The sequence below is a fragment of the Vidua chalybeata genome, chromosome 4 (genome assembly GCF_026979565.1).
Source record: "Vidua chalybeata isolate OUT-0048 chromosome 4, bVidCha1 merged haplotype, whole genome shotgun sequence".
Taxonomy (NCBI): domain Eukaryota; kingdom Metazoa; phylum Chordata; class Aves; order Passeriformes; family Viduidae; genus Vidua; species Vidua chalybeata.
In genome coordinates this window covers 50698493-50723930 of record NC_071533.1, presented here as the reverse complement: position 1 = coordinate 50723930, position 25438 = coordinate 50698493, and the positions used below count along the sequence as shown (strand labels likewise).

The 25438-nt window shown below is 37.2% G+C and overlaps 1 protein-coding gene and 1 long non-coding RNA gene across 5 annotated transcripts; one reads left to right on the top strand and one right to left on the bottom strand.

Moving 5' to 3' along the window:
• Window positions 1-22696, bottom strand: RELL1 (RELT like 1). 4 transcript variants are annotated; one of them, XM_053941465.1, is made up of 9 exons: window positions 22567-22651; window positions 17143-17263; window positions 16326-16375; window positions 12529-12768; window positions 10723-10794; window positions 9426-9483; window positions 6593-6832; window positions 5794-5980; window positions 1-2496 (listed from the first exon to the last, which is right to left on the bottom strand). In XM_053941465.1, exons 4-8 carry the CDS (start codon window positions 12704-12706, stop codon window positions 5800-5802), a joined length of 729 nt encoding a protein of 242 aa, XP_053797440.1. In that variant the 5' UTR covers window positions 12707-12768; window positions 16326-16375; window positions 17143-17263; window positions 22567-22651; the 3' UTR covers window positions 1-2496; window positions 5794-5799. The 4 variants fall into 4 exon arrangements, with proteins under 4 accessions (XP_053797440.1, XP_053797441.1, XP_053797438.1 ...); XM_053941466.1 differs by lacking the exon at window positions 16326-16375; XM_053941463.1 differs by lacking the exons at window positions 16326-16375; window positions 17143-17263 and having other exon boundaries at window positions 22567-22696.
• Window positions 22697-22807: 111 nt separating this feature from the next.
• On the top strand, window positions 22808-24924 carry LOC128787381 (uncharacterized). The gene is made up of 2 exons (XR_008430708.1): window positions 22808-23734; window positions 24506-24924. It is a non-coding gene; the product is annotated as an uncharacterized LOC128787381 (long non-coding RNA).
• The last annotated feature ends 514 nt before the right edge of the window (window positions 24925-25438 follow it).

Below are 25438 nucleotides of genomic sequence, written 5' to 3'. Positions count from 1 at the left end.
TTAAGAATCAATATTTTTTATTTACTGCTTGGTAGTATAAAAGTTGTATATAAACTATTTTGTTAAAAATACATTTGATAAGCAAATTTAAGAAAAGCAGAGTAATATGGCAATATGCTTACCCCTACAAAATAGCAGTGTAGTGTTAAAGGCAATGAAACAGGCACAGTTTCTAAATCCTCTCTTACTTAGGTAGCAATGCATAAATTCAATTCTTGCACATATCAGATCTTATAATACCTTACATGATTACTTTGTACAGGTAAACAATATTTTACATATCCAACATCTTTCCTTCCCTTCTATTCTATGCATTTTCAATGGAATCAAAATAGAAACTACTTTTAAAATAAGTAAAAAAAAAATACATATTACTGTTTAAACTTTCTTCAATCCTTTTGTCATTTATTCACCATACTAACACATCACGTATCAAAATACAATACCAAGACAAACTGCCCTTTTTTTTAGAAAAAGCTTTGTGGACAGTCTGTAACGCTGTATCTTCTTTCTGGAAATTATTTGAAAACTGCTGTTTTCTCCAATGCTCCCTTTTTTTTCCAGTAACACTTTATAGTCATAGCTATCAATCTCTTGGAAACTGAAAGCTTATTACTACAACCAATACTAATTAAATCTTCTAGAAATATTCCTCACACAAATAATCATGTGAAGCTTAATGTGTGCCTGTAAGATGAGGTTGGTGTTTATGTTGTACTTAAATATTGAAGAGATTTCACAAGCTGATTTTAAATTTATGGGAGCAGGGAACAGTGCTAAACACTGAAGTTAGAGTCCCAGCCAAACAGTTATTTTGGGTTCTCAAGGTCAGACAATTAACTCTAAAAATATCCATATTGAAAAGACCAATAAAACATTTATTATTTTCAAAGTTTGGGTGGGCAGTGGTGGGTTTTTTGGCAAATATAGCATCGCGGAAAAATACATATTGATAAGACCAGTCAGGATCTTGTGGATACACACAGGAGAAGACCATCAGCAGCACATACTTGCAGCAAGAGTGAAAAAACTTGATGTTTCCTGACAAGACATGGGAGTAACTAATACACAAGCAGGAAGAGTAATTTTGTACACACTGATTGTTAACACTGCATACATAAATCTATGAAAAACCACAATTCTCAGATATGAAGGAGGAACACAATTTAGAGCTGTTGTATTAAAAAGATTGAAGGTATCAATTTAAAATAAATCCATTTCAAAAACATACACTGATTTTCCTTGAGTTCATAAAGCAGATTAAGTTATAGTTCTCAAAATATAGTGCAATCTCTACTAAAAAGCATTATATTAGAGCTTACATTCTTAGGCACTCAGAACAAATGATATAATTTTCTATTACATAGAAAAGTTTGCTGAAGTATTACAGAGATTTCTCTCCCCAGAACAAGTAACAGGACAAAGCTGAGATCATAAGTAGATACAGAAAATTAATATCACAATATCATGGTACTTTTAGCATTAAGTCACACTTAAAATATAAAAGGACTAACATTGGCTTAAGATTTTATTGCCAATGAATACAACTACCCTCAGTCCAATAAAGCCACGCTGAAGCACTTTAGTATACATTCCATAAATTTTTTAATGCCCAATATTCCATATCCTTATCTAAGGCTTGAATTATGTTGCCTTAACTTAATAAGGAACCTGTGGGTAAGAACAACAAAAAAAGAAAAGCAAAACTATTAGGCATTCTTCAAATATGAGTGAGCAGTTACAAGAAAACAGGAGAACACATGGCCTTGAGGAAAGTAACCTCACCAAGAGCTCATCCAACTGCATACAAAAAGATGCTCTTCAGTCTATGTCAAGTAGTAAGGGAGAGGTATGGGTCTGGGGAACAACAATTTAATTTAACATCTGCATATAACTGAACCAGTCTCTACTTTGAGGTACCCTGCACAGAGTTTGAGGGCTTATGTAGTAAAGGCACACATGCAGATTTGGCTGACATAATTATGTATGTTTTACTTGGCTACAAGCAGTTAGATTAAAAGAATATTTCATATTTCAAAGGCTGGCATTTACCTTCAGCAAACACTTGTCAATTTTGGAGCGGGCAAAACAGGAGAAGAAAAGTCCAGATGGACCACTGGGGTAAATGCAGTTTATCCATGAGGTAATTGTATTACTCTTAATATTGAGCTGGTAAATGCTTGTCTAAGTAAAAAAAAAAAAAATTAAGACTTGATAAAGCTTTTACCTTTCCTGTCCAAAACTTGTACGTATGTTTTCTTTCCAAGATGAAGCCATTCATTATGATGTCCACACAGCTCAACAGTATTTAAGTGTCTAAATCTCACTATTTTACTGGTCAAAAACCGTTAAGTGTTTAACCTTGCAGGAATGACATCACAGAACTTGTAAAATGCTACATTGCCATAAATACATTTCCTTAAATAGTATGCATCTCTTGGGAGTTTTCAGTTTTCTCCAAAGTGCTTGCAGACAATCTTCTTCTAAAAGTTCCACCTGTAAGAGAAGAAAACAATTCTAAAAATAAACCTAAATAGCAAAATTAGTTTTAGGATGGACACACCAATTAAAAAGTTAGCAGGTGCACTGAAATGGAAAAAAAAACCCCACAATTGCATGAAGTAATTGCCGTGCATTCCAAGTTTAGCATGTGAAATCATAAAGAGGAACTAAAAATTGAGCTAGTACTCTTGAAATGCATGGACAAAGTGACAAATCACACCAGTGTTAAGCACTACAAATGGAAAATGTTACATAGCTTCAGTGTACCAGTACCAGTTTCTGGTACTTTATTTACTCAGTAGATGAGCTCAACTCAATGTCCAAGAGCTCAGCTCAAAGTTTTGACTTCAATTATCAGCTGTGTAGCTACTACTCATTTTATGTGCCATTAAGCATATTTGAAATAAAATTAACTGATGAAATGGAGTCTGCTGAGAGCATGGACCTTGAAGACACAGAGAAGACATGCTACAACTTTCAGTGATGCAGCCAGCAAGACACTAGATAAGCTGAAACACTGTAGAGGTCACTTCAGAACATGTCAGTTTAGGGGGAAAAAAACCCTGGACTTGAGAGTAGCAGTGAATGCAGGCAATCAGCAATGCTACTTCATTCTGGTACTGTCCAACTCAGGAATTCCATCTCATATGGGAACTCTCACTAACAGGGGCTAAAGTCAGCCACAAATCTACTGCCTCTGAATGACTGAAAAACCTCTTCTGGAACCAGTTAAACACACATTTAAGTCTGCCTTCTTCCTGAAGATCTGAGTCAAATTCCCCCAAACTATAATCTTTAATCAGAAATGTATTGACTAGAGGCACAAAATGCTGTTTATTTATTCAGTTTCAGTAAATTGGGCTACAATAATTTATTAGAAGTCCAAAATAAGTAGCTGAATTAAAGGTGTAACTACTACCTGTTTACACATGCACAGCTTTTTGTGACAGTAGACAAAAACTGATCTAGAACCATGCTAGGGAACAGCATCATACCCTTTTACAAGCAAGATCTGTTTATTTTTTGTAGTGCAAATCAACCAGACCTCGCTAGTTTCCCAGATGATTTACAAAATAGCTCTGTTGGACTAGAGAGACCATCAAAATATTCTACTGAACCATTTCTTTGCTATTAGAACATTTGTTTTCAGAAGAGGCAAAACTTTAATCCTAAGGGGCGGTTTTACAATAAAAAGCTGCCATAGATGGACAATTTTTTTATAGTTTTACTATCGTATCTCTCTAGAGAACAGTTTATTTTTAAATTAAAGTAGTAATGGTTTAAATTTATAGAACTTTTAGGTAATTACAGGGAACAGCTTTTCTATTTAGGAGAGGAAAGAACAAATTAGACAGAAAACCGGATTACAAAACATTTTGAGTGATTTCAAAATGATGGGGTTTTTTTATTCAAAGTGCACTGAAATTTATTTTCATATATGCCCTATTCTTTCTATTTCTCATGCTTAAAGAGAAGATAACTAGCTTGCCTTTAAGTAGAAAACTCATATTATGAACAATCTGATGAGATTTCTGTATCTCCCACTAGAGATACAGAAAAGAAATAAAAATAGTCACAGAACTAACAAAACAATTAGATGGGCATGGAAATGGAAATGCCCATCTAGTGAAGGAAGATGTTATCTCCTATTCCATTTAGCTAATATTGATTTTTAAAAAGGGAAGAAATAGAAACCACATCAACATAAAAAAACCTTAAACACAAGGACATAATTCTGAATCAGAAAATAAGAGTACTGTTTGCCTTTCACTGATATCTGTAGATCCTGCACAGATTTCAGTGCAACAGTGAAACAGCAGCCACTAGGCACCTCTGATTTGCCAAAATGTGCTACAGATCAAAAAGCGAAACACTGGCATAGACAAGTCTGGTCTTACAAATGTCCAGCAATAAAGATGTTTATTCCAATTTCTTAATTTTTGAAACCTGAGCTCCGCTTCCTTGCAATTTAGCCTATCACTGTCTTCTTATTTACTGTGAAAAAAAAATTACCTCATTACCCTCCGTAACATTTTTATTATTTGGAAGCATACTACATCTCCAGGTCTCTCTTCCTCTACAACAATGTTTCAAAAAACCTGGGTATAACTTAGTGATGAGGCATAGAGGCCAGACAACTACATTCTGCTTAGTTCAACAATCAAACTTGTGCTGCCAGTAAGGGCTGGAAGGAAGTATCCCACTGCATACCAGCTCTCTACTTTAACCTCAAGATACTCAAGGGCATTTGAGTCTTGTTGCTTTTCTACTAAACAGACTCAATTTTCTCTTGTGCATTTCCCTCTTCCATTTGAGGTTACCAATAGTTTGACACAACATTATTTTATCCCCTCTCTCTGCATAGAGAGAGTTTGGCACTGTGCACTGTCTTCACTTTCTTCAAGTCCAGTACCTTTACTATGTCACCCCAGAACCCTTCTTCCTCAAGGGTCAAGTCTGAATTTTGAATCACATTTGTTTAAAATCACCTTTCCCCTTCATATTATCCATAAGCATATCATCAAATAGAGGCAAATCATATTAACTTCCAGGATATTTTTCCCCCCAACATTCTAAACTGTGAAAAAAAAAAAAAAACCACAATGCGGATTGCATTTCAAAACCATGCTAGGCATGTTTTTCACATGCTCAATAGAGTAACTCAAGCAATTTACTGAAGTTTAATGACTCACAAGAAAACCCCAAACGCCAGGCTTAGTTAGATCCCTGTGAGATCAGCAGTTTCATGTGATTCCATTGCTATTAGTCAAAGCTCCACAGATCTATCAGAGAAGTATCTAGTAAGCAATCATCTTATACAAGCATGCAGTACAAAGCAGCAAGCATAAGAAAGCAGCTGCAGTTATTGAATAACTGTAGTTATTCTAGTGATACAAGCGTCACCATAACTTGTTTGTTTTGGACAATAAGCACATTGCCACTAAATCTGAGCCACTGCCAAAATTTGTTTATTGCCAAAAAATTAATATGCAGACATTTTATCTGTTGGACTAGTGATGCCACATCCACAAAACTTATTTCAACATCTACTCTAATTACAAAGTCTGAATAAACAATTAGATAAGAATTCGGCAGATAAAAATAGCCTTTCCTAATTTACCATTAACTGAGTGACCACATGTAATTTTTGCAGACTTGTGTAGAGAATTTTGAAATTGAAAGATGAGTTTTCACACAGAACTGACACATTTTCAACTGTACTGATTACCTTCACATATTTCACAACTTAACACTTTCAGTATGAGTTCCAAACATTCAAATGTGTGATACCTGCCTTCACTCTGAGTTTCTCCTCTCTTGCATTTCCTGTTCTGCAGGCGTGGCAGGCACTTCGCTCACATCCTGTTTCGCAGGCGTGGCAGGCATCTCACCATTGACACTCTCCACGCCACTAACAGACATCAAGCTTTTCCTCTCTTTGGAGTTTGATTTGTGATCCACTTTTGTGACTCGAAATCTGAGGTGAGCAAAAGAAAGTTGTATTTCCCCACAGATGAGTTAGATCATTCTCAGGAGCAACAGCATAGGCAGAAACAAATTTCCAGGTCCCAAGAACAAGATGTCAGAGCAGACACCTACATGGATGCTGCTTCACTTCAGAGCATCTTCCTGCTGAATCACACTTTCTTGTGTTTTGAAGCAGAATCCACAGATTGCATACCACTTCTTAGAACAGTAATTTTCAAAGACAACTACAATCTAAGGTAGGCTTTAAAAATAACAAAGAGAATGAAGTGGTTTCTATAGCCTCACACTTACTTGAGAAATAACAAATTTAGAAACAGAGATGTTTATTAGTGTGCAATTCTTCTTTCTTTTTAGCCTGTACCAAATGAGCAAGAGCCTTAAATTTATACCCACAGTATATCTCCATCTTTTTACATAGTTCTTAAAAAAAATAAAATCACATTTACTTCTTCCAGAAATAACTTCAGTCTAACAGTAACAGGGTTGTTAAAAAAAAAAATCACTGACCTTATAAACAGAGCAGAATCAGTGGATATCTGATCCAACCCTGGCCACTGTAGCATTCTAAGAGAAGTATACAACAAAATGACCTAAGCCTTACCTTCCCACAGAAAGGACTGTAACTTCCCCAATACGACTTCTTCTGTTCTCTTTAGATTTTTGAGCTGGCTTTATAAGGTGCCATCGTTTATGACTACAGCGAGTACAAACATCCTTTTCCACCACTCCTCCAACAGTATGAAAGTGATGGGCTTTGCAGCTGTGTCTGAATGGAACAACACCTGGTGACAATGGAGTCCCTGGACTCATTGGACTCTCAGGAGAGGTAGGAGATAATGGGCTGTAGGAAGAAGAAATAAAGAAAATTTTATGTTTACTATAAAATACTATTTCTTAAAAAGGAAAAAGTATTAAATCCAACCTTCAGTTATGTCTAGTGAATAACTAGTTTTTACAGGAAACATTTATTTGTGAGGATGTCTGGCTTACGGTTTCCTCCAATAGTGTATTCTTGCAATTAGAATCACTTTCACAAACTAATTCAGCTGCAGTCATGTGGTTAAGGTAACTAACACAAAAGACAATTAACAGGGGGGAAAAAATCAGCCCAAATAGAAGAGAACAGGTTACATGAACTTATACTGATGAAGACATTTAATAAGCTGATCACACTCACAAAAAAACTACCTTGGAAAACTATAGAAAGTATTTCAGAATTGTTGCAGGATCTCAAGGAACTCTGAGACGAAGAGCACAGTCCCACAATATTGAAAGGAGGCAAAACTAAAATGTGTACCACAATGACAAGAGGAAACAACATCATTCAGTTTCAAGGGAAAAAAATAAAATGTTAAGTACCTAGAAAGAAAAAGCAGTACAACTTCCAAAAGGCATTTGAGATTAACTAATCAAATCAATCTGATTTTCCTTGAAAATAGAAAAAACAAACAGCACAGATAGAAATCAATTGGACTTTTTTTGGACTTTAGCATTAATTTTAACACAGTCTTGTAACACAGCAGGTCAGAGATCATGAAAGGTGAAATAACTGTAGAGTAAGGCAGCACACCTTGTAAAAAAGATTAAAAACACATACAGAAAGTAGTATCTGGAAGTTGCTGTGAAACTGCAAAGACATTCTAAATGTGGTTTTTTTGGTCCTTTAGTGCTTTAAATTCAGTGCTTTAAATAATTCACTGGGTAACAGAATAGAAGAATAGCTGAAGTACCCATAGACTTTGGGTCACCCATAGAAACTGTAGTGATCAAAGTAAGAAATTAGAATGATGAGAAGAGAACATGCATACAAAAGACACACATACACAAATCTTACTAAAAATACTGGATGTATTGCAGTAAGGACAACACAAATTCTTAGTGTTTTAGCAGAAAGTCTTTACCTAAACCTAGACTAAAAAGCAACAACACAGATGACCATTCTTCAGAAAAAGAGGATCATGAGCTGAACATGAATCATTAACAATGTTCTTGCTTAAAAAGGACAAAACACTGGAAATAACAGAAGTATAACTTGTGAACCTAATTTACATTACTCAGCATTAATCATGCCAGATCTGATCCTACCATGCAGGTTTAGAAATGTTGCTTCAAGAAATACAAACAAACTGCAGAGACTCCAAAGGGGAACAGAAAGAACAAATTAAAGAAGTAAAACATGCCAGAGAAGACTGGGAGTTACTTGGATGCTTATTTTCAAAATAAAAATATTGACAAGAAATATTTATTTGGTCTCCAAATATGTAATAAAATGCTATTAAAGAAAATAAAAGTAGCTCAATATCTGAAGCAAAGACAGAACTAATGGCTTCAAGTGAAAGATGTGTAGATTTTACTCAGCCATAACTATTTCTATAATTAGGAAGTTTCATAGTGCACTGAACTTGCAAAGAAATACAGAGGATTTCTACTTGATTAGAAAAGCTTCAGGAATATCTGTCAGAATCTGTAAGAGCAGTCATTTCCCCTCCTATTTACACTTCGTATTTTAATTCACCACTGAAACTATAGTCTAAAATGCCCAAGATAACATTACACATGCCTATGCAAAAAATTCAAATAAATATCTCTACAGAACCATAGACATTTAAGAATATCTATACTTGAGAAGAAATCCCTTTAGAAATTCAAGTTTGTTTCAATAACCAAGCCTCTCACCATTAGAATAGGTGTTTAATGGTTGTATACTTGACTCTTTATTTTGCTGAAACTATATACTCCTACTTCTTTTATAGGTGACACAATAGTACTTGAACTTCCATCTCCTCTGCCTTGAATATGAACACAAGGTTATATACGAAGAGTATTGAGAATCTAGATATAGCTAAAAGTACTCATGTACAGATACAAGCACTTTTACACATATGATGCATCTACAAGGTTTTTTACACATACAATGCACCTAAGGCAGAGATGCTTTCTCTACATAATTATCTGAACAGGTGTGCAGTGAAAAATCTTAAGAGGTAGGTCAATCAGTGTCTATTATCAAAATTATAAAGAAAAAAGTAAACCAAAAGCAGAGACAGAAAAAGATGTCTTGTAAGTTAGCACCTATACAAATGAAATGAGTGCTGTTCTGCTCTTTGAAGCCACAGTAGCTTTGGACTAAGCCACCTGGTACTTAACTTCACCCCAAAGTAAAAGAGTATTTGCAGCATCTATAAATCTTTAGCCCAAAATGCAGTAAAACTGTATCATGCACCTAGAACACATAACCAGAAAAGCCAGTCACTAACCCAGGGTGCATGTTAAAATTTAAGGACTCAAACACAACAGAAAATCAAAGTATTATCCTCTTAGCTGGTAACTCAAGCAAGCAATGTAGTCTTAGAACTGTTCAGGAAACAAAGTCCTTTGAAAGCATATGCTTTTAGTTGCCTCAGGAAACATGCATTAAAATGAGGAGTAATTACCTTTCAGGTTCAAAGACACTGCTATCTGCTACCATGGCCTTTAACACATCAGCATTTGCTGCAATGAGAATAAACAGAACTCTTCAAAAGTGAACGGTTCTAACTTTAGAAAAAAAAAACAAAACCAAAATTAAAGTTCCTCAAAGAAATTTCATTTAAAAGAAAGATGATTGCATTACATATCTCCAAAAAAATCACAAAAGAAAACTGCAGAGAAAAAATCTAATATAATTCTATGGGTAATCTTAACATAAACTACTAAAATTGCAGTTCATATTGCACTCAAAGCTCTATCCCAATGCAAGCCATGAAACGCAGTCATCTACACAAAATTCTTGAACAAGATCTCTGAATCACCTCACACATTTAACCCAACTTCCGATTAAAAACATCAATTTAAGAGAGCCCTACAAAATGCAAATTCATTATCAGCCAAGAACTATTAATTGCTCACTTCCTATCAAAAAACATGACTTACCTAATACCAATCTCAAGGAAAAATACACAAGCTCAAAGCACTAATAGTCTAAAAAAAACCCAAACAACAAAACCCAAAAATCCCCACATGTAAACCCAAAACCATTGCTTTTCCACAGGACTAGTTTTCATTCAGAGGTAACTCAAAGCCAGTTCAATGGTCAGAACTCTGATTTATACAAATTTAAAATCAGAAGACTGAAGGCTCTTGTCCTATAAAAACATCCAGTCTCCTAAACATTCCTTCCTACATTCTGAACTAACCAAGCATACCATGGGGTGCTTAACCATGATTTTGTTTTCTCAGCCACATCTTCCTCTTTATCTTTTACTTTGCACACATGTGCAGATAACATTTACAGAATTCAACATTAGTGATATACCCAATTGTCTCAGTTATGCACAAGCCTCTCATCAGACAAGAGCTGCAAGAATCACTTCAGGACAAGAAGTTTGATCTTGTCAAAACATAAAATTTCCACAGGCTTTAAACACTGCCACTAAGAAAGCAACATTGAGCTTTTGCTTCACAAACAAAGCAAAAGCCTGAACGAAAAAGACCCAAATACCTAAACAGTTAAAATATTTGTAAATGCATGACCTGAATTTACCATACAAAACAATTTTCAAGTAAGCAAGAAAATTCCCTATTGTCTTTGAAGTTACTGCCTTGTAAAGACAATTTCAAAGAGCTAAGAATGAACAAACTGGTTATTAAATGAAAGCACATGAACATACCATACATAAGACTATGTGAAAAACATATTTGTTATAGAACACCATCACAAGGGCTGCTAACTTCAATGGCACAATACTATACCTTCATTTTTCATGATGTAGTTAACAATTTGTCCCACAGTGTCACTATTCTCATGTATAGTTTCATTCATTTCTGTGCAAAGAAATAAATATTTGTCAGTATCTTGGCCTTATGAATCAAGAACTGAACTATTTTAAAAATAAATAATGATTAAAAAGTCACAACCAAAACAGAACACACACCAAAAGAAACTTCACTTTTAAAAAGAGGCAAGATGTGTTGCCACTATGGAGGGAAAGCTTAGGTAAGATTTTATCATATGAAAAAAGTAAAAACTATGAACACAGGTTTATCATCTGTACATTAGCCCAAATAAATTCAGCTACGAATTAATTAAGCTCAGTGTTTTCACAAACATACTTCAAAATTCCTTCTCTAGCTAGTAAGGAGGAGACAAATAAGAGAGCAGCATTTCTAATCCTAACAACAGGGAGGGAAAAAAAAAAAAAAAAAAAAAAAACCAAAATGTTAAACTGTCTCAAATCACTATCCTAAAACAGGTACTATGAGCTTTTAGTATGAGGGGGATTCAATTTAAGATTTTCACCACATTTACAAGGACATGACAAATGATTAATTAAAAAAAAAAAACTGAAAACTTTTGAAAGAGAATGCATCCATTAACAATATTAAAAGCTCCCCTAGAATAATCTGCAAAGACTGAAGAAGATCAATTGGGGAACTAAGACAATGAAGAGGCAAAGCTGTGCCCTTCCCTAATAATTGTTATAATGCTTTATTTTAAAAAATGGGGTTGAGGCAAGTTTGATAGACTAAATTCCTCTTTTATGCAGTAAATTAGGGACTTCCTGACCTCTGTGCCCACGCTTCATCTTAATACCTGCAACTTTGCAATGTAACTTAGAGGCAGCTCCTTCCTGCCACTGAGACAAAGGGAATGTCCCCGTTTTGCTACCACTCCCCCGTTCCAGTCAGGGAAACAAACAGAACAGATAGCTCCACTCACTGCACAGCTGCCCCAGGTAGTTAATGCTTAAGAACACACTGACACATCATTACTGCACCACATGGGTCTACCCTTACCACAGAGCCACTGTAATCTGCACTCATTATGAACCTACTGAAAAAAATTAACTGGGAGAAAGGAAGAAGAGTATTTACAAGTGACTTTTGTTCTTACTTACATTTTACAAATGCTATGCCATGTTACTATAGGCCTTCCCACCTGGTAACACCCTTTTTTTTCCCCAAGTAAGAACAGATGGGAATAAGGAACAATAAAAACAAGGACACAAATGAACAAATGTTAGGATAAAAACAAAGGCATCTTTAAGGAAAAAATTATAAGCAGCATTACATAAAACAGAATAAAGATATTCAGTCCAAAGGCTTGGTTTTATAAAGAGCAGGAAGAAGAGAATGACAGCACAACAGAAACAAATTAAGATTGCAAAACATAAAACTAAGACTTTAGGCTTTAAATGGAAGCTTTTTGCCACTTCTCAGCTAGCACTATGTACACCAATACTTTGTTGTTAACAGCATGTAGAATGGAGAAAAATGATCTGGTGACTCCATCTGTGGAGCTGCAAACAAATGTAGGAATACTCTGATCCCTCTGTAAGCTTTTACTTAATGTTAGTAGACTTGCATGGGAAAAGCGGAAGACGCCTGGATTTGACTGGCAGAGATCAAATCCCAAGTGACGTGTCTTAACAAAAATATTGTTCTTAATACTGCTTTGATGTCAAATATAGACACAGAAATGACAGAAGTCTCACAGTAAATTATTTCATACTAGTAGCAATGTACAGAAATAGGAATTTGTTTATTAGACTTGATTACCTATTTTTTCATCAATTTTTTCTTCTTCTAGTTCTTCAGCTTCTGTTGTACAACGGTATCCTTTTTTCTTAAGGATATGGCAGATAAGGATCCCCAAGAGACCCATGATGAAGAAAACAGGAACCAAAGCAAAGGCAATATACTCTAGGTGTTCAGCCTTGCCATCATTGCCATCCATTTTAGTTGTCAAAGTAGTTGTCTGTAAGCCATGGCTTGACAAAACCCACGGAACATCTCCATCTATGTAAATCAATAAACAAATGTATCACTATACACTGTAAATCACTCGAAAGAATTCAGAAAATTACAAGCATGACCACATTCCCACAGTACCTTCTGCAATGATGAGGAAAACACATACTCTACTGGCTGAGAACTTACACCAGAAACAGCAGATATTCCCTCTTCATCAAACAATTACAAACATCTAACATCCAAAAAGCCTGTGTGATGTTTCTTCAATATAACAGTGAAGAACCAACCATATTGTAGCCTGACAGGCTTGTTATCTCAAATAGAGGGCCCACATATTTCACAGAAGAATAACACTACCATTGCTCCTTGTTCACATCAGCGAGGAAAATGCTATACCATTCCTCCAGTCCAAAGTTCATGCAAAATTACCAAGAAAACGTGGATCCTTCCCTAATATGAGAGTAAATACAGGATTTAATATTGACCCTAGAAAAATTATCAGGTTTGAAAGAAATAGCCTTGATTTTTATTTTTGACAGTGGGAATTCTCAAAAGAAAGAGCATCCACCCCCTACTCATCAGAATAAGGTGGGCTCATTTTTTGTTTGTCTGAGATCTGGAAATCATTTTGTATTTAAACCTGAAACAGGACATGAAAGAATTCTTTTTGCTTGCAAAGAATTTAAGCTGAAGCATTGTCACACACTATATCCACAATTAAGCACTTTTGTTTGATTTAAATTCTGAATTTCACAGATGTAAACTATGTTATAAAGTGGGATTCTGATCTATCAAAAGTACAGAATATTTACTTTAGAAGGGACACTTGAAGTTCATCAGTCTAAATGCTGCCAAAAGCAGCACTGATTAGATCAGGTTTTGCAGGTGAGCTCCATTCAGATGATGAACGTTCCACATTTCTGGACAATCTCTTCAATATTAACACACTTTTAGGTCCAATATACACAAAGAAACTAAAACCACAGTACCTTCTCCCATATCAAAGTATAAAAAGTTCAACAGCTCAGATAAATCCAAAATTACATGTTGCATACTTCAAAACCTTTGCAAACCCTTCCTTAGAGCTTATACACATTACCCACCCCATATAATAAAGGTTTAAACATTATTATCCCCAACCTGCATTTCTACCTTCTATTCTTCTCCTCCACTCTACCTGAAAACAATTTTTTTTTGAGTAGGAAATAATGACTACCAGGAAGTGTTTTGTTTTTATCCATCTATTTCAAGATATTTCCTATCTACTTGTATTGAAATGGACAAGGAAATTCACAATTGTTCCATTCATCAAACTGGCTGAAGAATAGGAGAGTCAGTAGAAAACCATTTACATGACAGGGACACTTTCACAACACAAATGTCTAGAATAATAATCCTTTCCTTTCCAAAAAAAAAAAAAAAAAAAAAAGGAAGCCTCCAAAAATTTGCAGAAGGAGCGTTATTCCATAAACATCTCCTGCACTGGCTGCATAACTACGTTGCATTTGAGAAACACCAGTAAGGTGATAGACAGAAAGAGAAGTTTGGTATTTATCCTAGTTTTCTTTATTCCTCTAGCAACAGTAAACCTTTAAATTTAAAATATTTCTGAATTTTTCACAACAGTCTTGAATTGTCAGTTGGGTAGTATGCAATACATAAGACTTGGTCAAAGTGAAAACAATGACATTATTTGAAATAACAACTGATATACCCCAATAGCAACAAGAAAAAAAAAATGTATTAAGCATTTTGCTAAAATAATTTCCTAGGAAATAGTAGAAATGCAGAAAAATTGAAAGAAGTGCAAACAAATTACTGAACAGATCTCAAAACGAAATGTTAAAGCAGAATCTCAGGATATTTGCTTTGGACAAAACCAGATGGTCTAGTTTGTTCTCAAAACCAAAAGAGAAAGCTATTCACTTTTAAGAGGCCAGCAATCCTACAGATGAATGTACGCAGAATTTACCAACACGTAACCTTCAGAAGCTTTAACATATGCCTGAGTAGGACAATTGAAACGTATCCACAATTGAACACTTTAAGGTTGCAGCTGTTTTATACTGCAAGGAAACAAAAGACAGGAAAGGGTAAAGGATGTAATCACGTAACTGAGAAAACTGATCTTACATGCAATTTACTTGCAGTCTAAGAATTTATAATTCATGCTTTAATATACCAAAATATAATTTCTTTTTTTTTTTTTTTTTCTAACTCTTCAGGTAGCAACAGCCACAAAGTACCCCAGTTGATCAACAAAAGTAGTTTCATTTACTAGGCAGGAGAAAAGCCATCACACCAGAGAAGTATTATCTGTATGACTACAACATCTCAGAATCTAGCAAATCCAACTGAAACAGTATACATCACAAGCTCTTAAGGGTATTAATAAATAAGCACCTTTCATGTTCAAATATAAGACAACAACAGGCAGATACTTTGGATTTTGTTGCACTGTACTGATCTTAAGAAAGAATGAGAAACACCTTCCTACTATCAACATCCACTTGCTTGTCAAACTATTTTGTGGAAGGCTCATAAAATTTATTCAACTCAACTTTCTGGGTTTTCTGCCTCTCTTTGTGGCAAGAGTGCATTGGACTGCTCAAAGTAGTATCTATTTTCTCCATAACCATGGTAGGCAATTCCCACCAAACCTAGAGAGCAAGGGGGCCTCTTAACATGGCTAGAGGTCCATGCCTCAGGCTTTCCAAGTCACAGTTCACTGCAATTCCTCCAGATCCAAAGTGGCTTCAGGAGGTCCCTTCCCATTTCTCTGGTACCCCACTCACTGTGCTCCTGACAGACTGTAATCCTGAAAACAGTTTTAAACTGGATTATTGAGATAACCAGGTTTCAAGAAACAAGGCCACAAAAAGTCTTTAGTTTTTAAGCAGTCATTTTACTGAATCAGTATAGCCTGAGGTTTGGCAAACTCCTCTGTTAAGACAATCCACTGACTGAGTATGCTGAAGTGGGGAAAAAACAATGAGCAAGGATAGACAAGTACATCTAGAACAAACATCCCAGAGTAATTGTAGTAACATGGAGCCAGAGGTTCAGAAGTATGTTCAAACGAAAAGGGCAGTAGCATTAATTACGTGCAGAAAAATTTTAAATGTGAGGGCAGTGTTCAAGGCCAGGTTGAATAAGGCCTTGAGCAGTCTGGTCTAGTGGGAGGTGGTTCAAGGAGGGCTGGGACCGAATGATCTTTAAGGTCCCCTCCAATCCTCAGTATTATTCTATTAAAAAAAGTATAATGTCCAACATAATTATTTTTAAATCATCAACTTGAAATCCTGTCAGCTTGACACAGCCACTGAAAACATAGATCCAATTTAACACCGTCAACACCCTCCAAAAGAGCAAATTGTGCCTATACTTCCTCCAAAAGGAGAATTGTGCCTATACTGGCACTTTTTTTACTGACAGAAGAATGTTGAAAAAAATTTAATTTATCAACTGAATACTCTGTAACACAGATTAGTCTATTAATAGGGTTAAGGTTTACAGAGGTTTTGAACTATGAAGGAAAACATACTTAGAAGTATTTTTTTCATTTAAAAATTCATTAAATTAATATGGATACTTCAACATACCAGATTATTTACATAGGCCTATGTGACTTTCTTTGGTTGTAATTAGATACCTAAAAATTCAACAAGAAACAAACATTACTAATAAAACATGTTAATAACATTTCTATAAAAACATGTTATTTACACAAAGTCCAGAAACTGCTTGATGCCATTCATCTTTTGTTCAGACACAAAAATTCATGAAAAGCAAAGCAAAAATATCCTAGAAGAAATTAACTTAGCTGAATCAAGTACTTGGTGCTGTGCAACCTTACAAGCAGAGCAAAACACACAGCTTTCATTATCAAACACCCTACACAGTCTGCCCTCAAAACCCTGCAATTATGCCATAATGCAAAGCCAAGCCTTGAGGACCTAAACGAGCAGTACATTTTACATCTCAAGTCACAGCTACATCATTCATTGTACATTCCCTACTCCCTTTCCCCAGAGGCACATTATGCTTCTATCAGACTGCTGACAGTTCACCTCAGTCTCGTGATGCATGATGGTGCTTCTCAATGGTTTTAATCAGGCCATAGCAATCTTCCTTGACTTGAGACAATTCATAAAAGAACTGATTTGTTTCAGTGCTTTGCTGTCCTGGCATTTTTATACAGCAGTCATTGTTTACCAGTCTACATATGAAACTTACTTGAAGATGTGATCTAAATGAAATTATTTAGAAGCGATATTCAGCACCCTTAGTGATGCTTAAGCTGTAAAAAAATAAATTGCACTCATGCTACTAATTCAGATCCCATGTACTCATTTGCTTAAAAATAAATATATACCAAGTACTGAAGTTGAACATTGTCTGCCCTTACTTCATCCTTACCTAAGATGCAAAATATAAAGATAGTCAACCTCAGACAAGTCTTTTGGTTCTAATCACTGTTACTCAGATACAAAGGTAGTGTTCTTCCACCTCAGCAATTGCTCAAGACAAATTACAGCACCTTCAGGAAACAGAATATAAGAGGAAAAATGTTAGCAGATAAGTGGAAAAATATTTCATGTTTCATTAAATTGCTATTTTTACATGATATAGACAAATTTTTCATAAAGCACATAAGAAATTTCTAGAAATATTTAATCTTAATCCTATCTTGCCTAAAGTACAACTCAGATTCTTGAAAAACAAATCCTTTTAATAACCAAGATCAAAACAGTTTAGTTCTTATATTAGCAATATACAACTCAGCATTAAAATAATGTACTGTTTTTCTAAATCTCCTATACTAAATCTAAGTAGGATCTACACCCATCTGATTACTTTAAGCACATTCCACTTGGTTTTGTATTGTTTAATTTAGAGAAGTGGCTCATAAACAACAATGTAATCTTCTCTCTGCTCTACTGGTAAAAAATCCTACTTAGTTACTCTGGATTTTGCCCATTATGCCCATACCATTTACCTTTTATGGCATGCCTTTTAAAAAGGTTTGTTTACATGTTATGAATTTGGTTATTTGAGTTATCTACCTGCTAAAAATAAGTACATATATATTCACTATCTTCTTGTCCATGAAGTTTAAGGAGTTACAGGATCATATTCCCTGCTTTTAGGCATGAAAACGAAACATAGATATTAATCTCACAATATACAAACTATTGTTGGCCTTAATGCTAATTAATATTTAAACAAATTAAATATGATCACATACAACATATTTAAGTACAACACAAATGAAATATTATGGTATAGCACATTATCTGTTCAAATGTCTAAGCTAAACACAGCTGGAAAACATGCCTCAGTAGCAATATCAGCTTAGGCATTTCTCCCCCTCCTCCCCATTAACAGGCCAGTCTACCCATCTGCAGAAAAAAGGGCCATCACTTAGGGTTCAAAATAATCAAGAGAGAATATCGTTTGCATGGGTGGGTTTTGGTTCTTTTTGGGGCTTTTCTGGTGCTTTGTCTTTTCCTTTCTTTTGTACCTGGATCACTCGTGGATCAATTCACCACACAGACCTACACACACTGCTGCTAAAAGCTTTGCTTAAGCCTTCTGTGGCAATGCCACAAGGAGAAATGGTCAGCCTGTGAACCCAGCTCCCCCTGCAAGAGACACCTGATGACAATACTCAGTGCTACATCCTCTCCTGGCTCTAGAGGAAGTGTATTTTGAACTACATTAAACACTAACAACACTTCCTACCTCCAGGACAGATATCAAAGGTGGATGGATCGTAGAATGATTTGGATTGGAAATGACTATGTAATCCCAACCCTGTCACCATTGGCTAGGACACCTTCACTAGATCAGACTGCTCCATCTGGATGTTCTCTTTCATTTACAGAATTCATTTTAAGCATCATTTAATGTAAAACTTCTTTCATGTTATATTACATGCTTTTAAATTCAGGCATAAAAATAAAAACTCCTTGTTTATTAGCTCAATTTCCTAAATACACACTAAATACCTCAGTCTCAAGAATTTAAGAAACTACTTTACTTTGAAAAACTTGAGTTTTAGTGAAGTCAATTCAATGCCAGCTTGTATCTCCTAGCATATCCCCTCCTGGATATTTCCTTAAAAGAAAAGAAGTTCTAAATCAGTTGTATTCTTTCATTCAGTACCTTCAACTTACTCAGAGATACAGCATTCTATTAGATATGCAGTAGAGGTTTCTATTATCAAATCAAATTTAATTTTTTTTAGATTCTTAATTCAGGTGCTCAGCAGGGAAATAATTTAGGTAAATCACTTAATCTGATGGTAATCATGTATTCATTTAATACATGCCTTTAATTATTTTACCAATAGTAAATTTAACAAGAATTTGATGCAACTTCAAAATAAATATACTTTTTATGAGTTATCTGATTCAAATAGTATTTATCTATTCTGGACACTACAGTCAAATTGCTTTTGCAGAACTAAACAGATGAAATTACTAGCAATTTCAATCACAAGACAAAATATAGCACTGCCCAAAACACACACACACACACACACACAAAGATAATTAGGAAACATTAGGGCTTCTCTGCCTTACTAGTCAGGTGGTAGCTACAGAAGAGAGCAGACAAACATAGAAGTCAGTAAATAAGAGGTTAAAAAATTTATTTTCTAGAGAAAAAAAACTCTTAAGTGAAGAAAACCTATTCCCTACCACTTGCTTTGTCTATTGTTCAAGGAAATTGTACTTCGGGGAATATGCTTAAAGTGAATAACAAAGGAAAGCCAGCTATCATCGAAGAAGAACATTCAACACATTTGTGAATTCCACTTAACTTCTAGCTTCCTTGTAGTAATCAGAACCTACAACCAGAAGTGAAATAAGCAGGAAGTGAGATGACAAAAAGGAAGCCACATGATGAAGGAACATACTGACAACTAATAACACAATGCCAACTGCCTTAGAGGTTAAGCAGGGCTGATTAAGAATTTCTGTTAAGAACAGACTTCAAAGCTTTCATCAGATTTGTCAAAAGCTGTATCTTAAGGAAGTGAGCAGAAGGATCAGCCAAGTTTCCTTAAAGCTCATTCTAAATGCACCTACCTAGTGAACACCAACAGTAAGATCCAGGCAGCAAGTCTCAGGCACGATCTGAGACACCGAACAGCATCCATGGTACCCAACATTGTGTTAACAACCATAAAACACCAAGCTTTTCAGAGTAACTCAGGCCAGAGCCTGCTAGGAGTTCTTACATTAGAGACAAAATCTCTGGCTCACCAAAGTCACTACAAAAATTCTGACTGCAGGCAAACTTTGCAGGAGGTCTGGAAAGAGAGCTTTCTACTCTGAGAGGCAAGTCTCCACCCTGACAACATCTTTACTAATGCCGATTTTTTCTGAATTACACATTCTATCAACACATTCAGTAAATTGTCTGCAGAAAGTTTTAGACTGGCTTCTTTGAAAGCCTGAGGGTAGGGTGGGGATTCAGAAAGGAGGTGCCTGCAATGTAAGGTAGGTCCTACTCACAGCAAAAAAAATTATAGCTAAAAGTATTACTGTATAATGCATGTAAGACTCAACGATTTTGAGTGCTGAAATAATTGCAATAAGCATTGCAATTCCCTCACAGCCACAGAGAGCTTGTTAAGAACCAACAGGGAAGACCAAAAAAAAACAACAGTATATAGAGCAGTTTTGTCTTGCTGAGAAAGGGAAAAATTTAAATATAAAGGGAAGTAAGATTTAGCCTGTTCTCTGTGCAACGCAGTATGTGGTTGATAATGCTGCATTAACACAGAGACAAAAAGCTTATGGTTCACTGTTTACCAGTACAAAATTGCAGTGCTTATGGTGTAATTGCTTTGGTCACTACTTGAGCAGCATATAGCTCCCACAGCAAAAATACATAGAACTGGTGCATTACATTTGCATTTCTCTTGGAAAATTGTTCCTCAAACTTCAGTCTTCAAATACAACACACTCTGCAAACAGCCACAGTACATTTAATAAAGCACATCTCACCAGTATGGCTGTTAAAAAGCAATGAAATAAAATCCTTCCTGGACACATCACCTATTTAGTACTATTGCATATCATTGGTTAAATTCACAAGTACAATCAGCATCTAGTGAGCAGCACTAAATCAATGCCATCAAGCACATTGTATCAATGAATTTATGCAAGCTAACAACAATCCTCACTAGTTTACAGGAGTCAAAAATCAATTTTAACACAAACCAAAGTATCTCTTATGTGAAGAGGTACACTGTGATCTTGAGATACTGAAGATATGTTGGCAGAAAGCATTTGGAAAACTCTGAGAAGAAAATTCTTTCACAGCTTTTGCCTCTCTTGCTAGACTTAACAATTTTTAGCCTACATAAGTACAATCCTATTCACCTAGACACCTGACTAAATTGCTGCTGTAGTTATTAAATCTACAAATGCACATAGCATACCAAGAGTTCTCCACCCACCTTCAAGTTCAATAAAGCAATCCTGAGTATAAACATTTGTACAAAGTCAGTATAAACCTACATATACACATCCTTTCATTTACTAAAACATCTGTTTACAGCCTCTTCAAGATACCACTAGTAAGTAAGCTGTGTAGTAATGACAGCATGTATAAACATGCAGTAATTCCCTGAAGTAACAGCCAAAGAGCAAACTGGTTTTTATCTGTTAACAGAAAAAAAAAAAAACAACAAAAATTCAGGGTGCCTCGTGGTACTTATTTTTTTCCACTCTCCTGAAGCATCTTGCCTTCAAGTAATATACAAATACAGAAAAGGAACACCACAAAGACAAGAAACATTTCTGGATTTATTCCTTGCTAGTAAGTAGGCCATCTTAACTGTTTCCACTAAGTTGAAAGTTTACTCTCAAACAAGCTGGTACACTGTTACTTATGTCATACTACTCAAAGGTAATACAGCTAATTAAGCTGAAAGTGGAAATGAGCATCAATTTTTAATTCAAGTGTTTGAGCATCATAGACAATGCACAAAAAAAGCGCACTTCAGACTACACAGGCAACAAATTCGGTTTCAAGATTATGAGTAGCACAGTAGTTGTGGTTAGACATAAACAAAGAAAATGTCATTTTAAACTAACTTCCTCTGGTGACTGTATGTATGCAAGGGCTCTTCAGAGTTCTCAAGGGTTACAGTCAACGTTTCATTTCCAAAGCCTAAACACTAAGCCAAGCTTAACTTCACACGTGAGGATAAAACAAAAACAATGTTTTAATGCATTTCTACCTTAACAGCCATCCGATTCCAGTTAAAGTGAATCAACTACGAGGAGCTGTCAGTCTCGAGCTCGTACAGCTCATTATAGGTTTTGGTTGTTGTTTTTTCTTTTTTTTTTTTTTTTTTTTCCACCCTCGCCACTCCTGGCCATAACCTCCTACATCACCAGGCCGGGCTGTCGCGACAGTAAGCACCGCGCGATCGCTGAGGGCACTCGCAGCCCGCCCGAGCAGCGCCCGCCCCGAGCGCCCGCGCTGCGCTGACAGGCGGGAGAAACTTCAGCCGCTGCCGCCGCGGAGCCTCGACCTCTTCCCAGCCCGCTCCCCCGAGCTGCCCGGGGCTAGGGCGGAGGGGGACGCGCCTCTGCCTTGCCGCTCTCCTCCCTCGTTCCCCGCGGGGACTAGAACGCCGGGGACCCCGAGGAAACCGCGTCGGGCCCCGGCAGAAGCAGCGGGCTCAGCCTAGACATCCGAGCCATACTGCCCAGCGAGGTCACAGCCCGCGGAGCTGTACAAGGGCCGCCGGCGGGGAACGAGGGGGTCGCGAATTGAAGCGTCCCGCCGCGGCGAAGGACCGAGGCCGCAGCGACCCACCGAGAGCGGAGCTGTTGCCCAGCCCGTCAGCCATCAGGCCCAGCGATGGCGCAGTCGGCGGGGTCCCGCCGGTCGCTGCCGGAGCCATTCTCGACGCCTTGCCCGCGCTGCTGCGCGTCGGCAGCGGGGCCGCTGCCGCCCTGCCCGGCCCGGCCCGGCCCAGCGGCGGCGGGACGCGCCCTGCCCGCACGGCGCCTGCGCGGGGCCGCCGGCCCGGGGCGGTGCTGCCCTGCCGCGCCCGCCCTGCTGGAGCTGCTGTGGGGAAGCGGGCAATGGGGCTATTGGTGGTCGGTTTTACCGGGGGTCGAAGGCGTTTGTTGTGCGCTCCTGTGGGGCTTATCCGAAGGAGCCTTACACTTAAGTTTAGTATTAGAGCTCCCAAACGTGGTTTTCTGAGCCCAGCAACCGCAGCGCTGGGGTGCAGCGAGGGGGCATCGTGTCCTAAAGGGCGCGGGGTGACTCCTTGACCCGGTTTGCATGGCACTGGTCGTGTGCCACAATGGCTCCCCAGTGCCCGGGGTGCAGGGCCACCCTCACGGAGTTGCCCACGGGGAAGCCTCTCACCCAGGCAGGTTTGGGTGTGTCTCCCTATGGGTTTCAGCTGTGGCCAGGGAAGGCTTCTCTGCCTCTGCTGCCTCAGGGGCCGTGCTCGCTATGCTGGCAGAGTCCCTGCTGCCAGGCTTTGTCAGGAGCCATTGCTCTGCACCAGCATGGAGCCTGTTATCTGCATGGAAGATTCTCTCTGTAAGGGCAGGGCAGTGGTGCACCTGCCCCGAGGAGCCATAGGGGCTTGTGGAAGTTGTTTGCCACCATGGCAGCATTATCACCAGGACACACAAACATTCAGAAACTAAATGTGGCCCTGGATTCACTGTCCCTTAGCATGTGGGGGCATTGCTTCCACTCACTCTGTTACCTCTTCCCATGCACTAGGCCTGAAATTCATGCTTTATTCCTTAAATCTTCACTGCTAAACTTGAGGTTGGTTTTATACTCTGGTAAAGTAATTCACGTGATTAGAGCTTGGCTCACTTTGTATTTCAGCAGCCAAAGCTGGACTTTCCTACTGACATGGCATGAAACTAAAGACTTATTCTTGTACCAAGGCAGAGGCAGCTATAGCTTCCCAGTACTTCCAAAGAGAATACTCTGAATTATTCTAACCTAAGTAAGTTATTTACTTGCTATTACTGATTTTGAATACCTAAGGTAAACTCCACTCATTTAAGATACAATATTGCAATAATTATAAAGACAGATTTTTGAATGGGTTTTTTCATCTGGTACCAACATTGTGTGCAGAAATACCCTTATCAGCCCCTAACTAGACCCATCCACAGGTAGATTCAGAATACCAGACTGGCAGCTTCCTGTCTGGGACAATCACGCTAACTGATATCTCCTCCTCTCACTACCTCCCAGTCTCCTTTTCTAGTAAAAAAAAACATGCAGAAATTTATGTTCTCAAAAATAGTACCTCAGTACCATTTCTGCAATAGACAGGAAAGAATTGCTCTGTAAATAATGAAAGTTTTAACCCTTTTCCTCTGTGCTTGACTGTCAGCTCTATTCATGGCACTAACTGTAACCACTATTTTTTATGCAATTTTTTTTTTTGAGATACAAGTATTAAAAGATTAGGGTGATACAGTATGTGAGATGTTTACAGTTGGAAATACCTCTTCTCAGTCAAGTAGATAACCAAAACCATGAAAACTCAGATGTTTTGGTGCGAGACTTATCTGTTTATTGACCAAACTAATGAGGAACTAGCAGAGGTGTCCTTTTCAACACAATAGGCAGTCAAGCAGCAGGACACAGAGTTCTTTGCACTTTCAAAAACAATTATTTCTTCCTCTTGGGTTTTCTACAGAAAGTACTACTGCTTACCTCAGTTGTCTCTGCTCTGTCTCTTACATTTTTATTTACTTTTTTTCAGGGTGTGGTTCTGTGTCAGCTGCTCTCAGTGTCACAAAAGTGACAGACTTGGAGAGAGATACAATCTTCGTTTTCTTTTTGGTAAAGTGCAGCACTGCAGATCCCAACTCAAAGGAAATGGCAAAATGCAGCAGGATTACTGAACCATGTCTGCCTACATGAAACAAGCTCTCCAGAGGTAGAGTTTAACTCCATCTCCGACTTCAGAAAGACAGTGCTTTTTCTTTTTTCTTCTTAAGATTAGGCTTTACAAGCAGGGAATTGGCACAGTTTCTGAGGAAGCAGCTTCCTGCCCTACTTCATCCACTGGAACACACACCCTTGGGCATCGGGAAGCTATCAAATTAGCTTTGCCACTAGAAGATCTGTGAAACCACCTGTCAGCTTTTATGAAAATAATAAATCTCACTCAAAACATTACTAAGTTTCCTTAACAGTCTCAAAACTAATTTTCAATGAGGTTTAATTAGCCCAATCTATGTCAGTTATTCGTCATGATTTCTAGAATGTATCTTTGGTTTGTTCCCATTACTGGAAAATGCAATCAGTTGGGAAACATGCAAGCAGTTTTTCTATTGCAAAGTAGTCAAGAAATTTTGCTTAAGTAGTATTTGGCTCTACCCACTACTAATTCTTGAAACTTCAGACTCAATTCCAGTGTTGATTTTATTTATTGGAAGACCTTTTCAGGATTTCATTTTTATTGGTAATAATAATTGCCTGAACAAACCAGACAACTAATTGTCCTCATTTGTAAAAGTTACAGAAAGAATAAACATTGGCAGAAGTAAGCAGAAGACAGGAACCATTGTTTGCACATTTTAAGTAGCGTGGTCTTAAACATCAAAACAAAGAAAGTAACACTGGAAATCTCATGTCATCAAGCCCTTTTATGTGACTTAATGAGATACTTTATACCGAACTAGCAGGATAC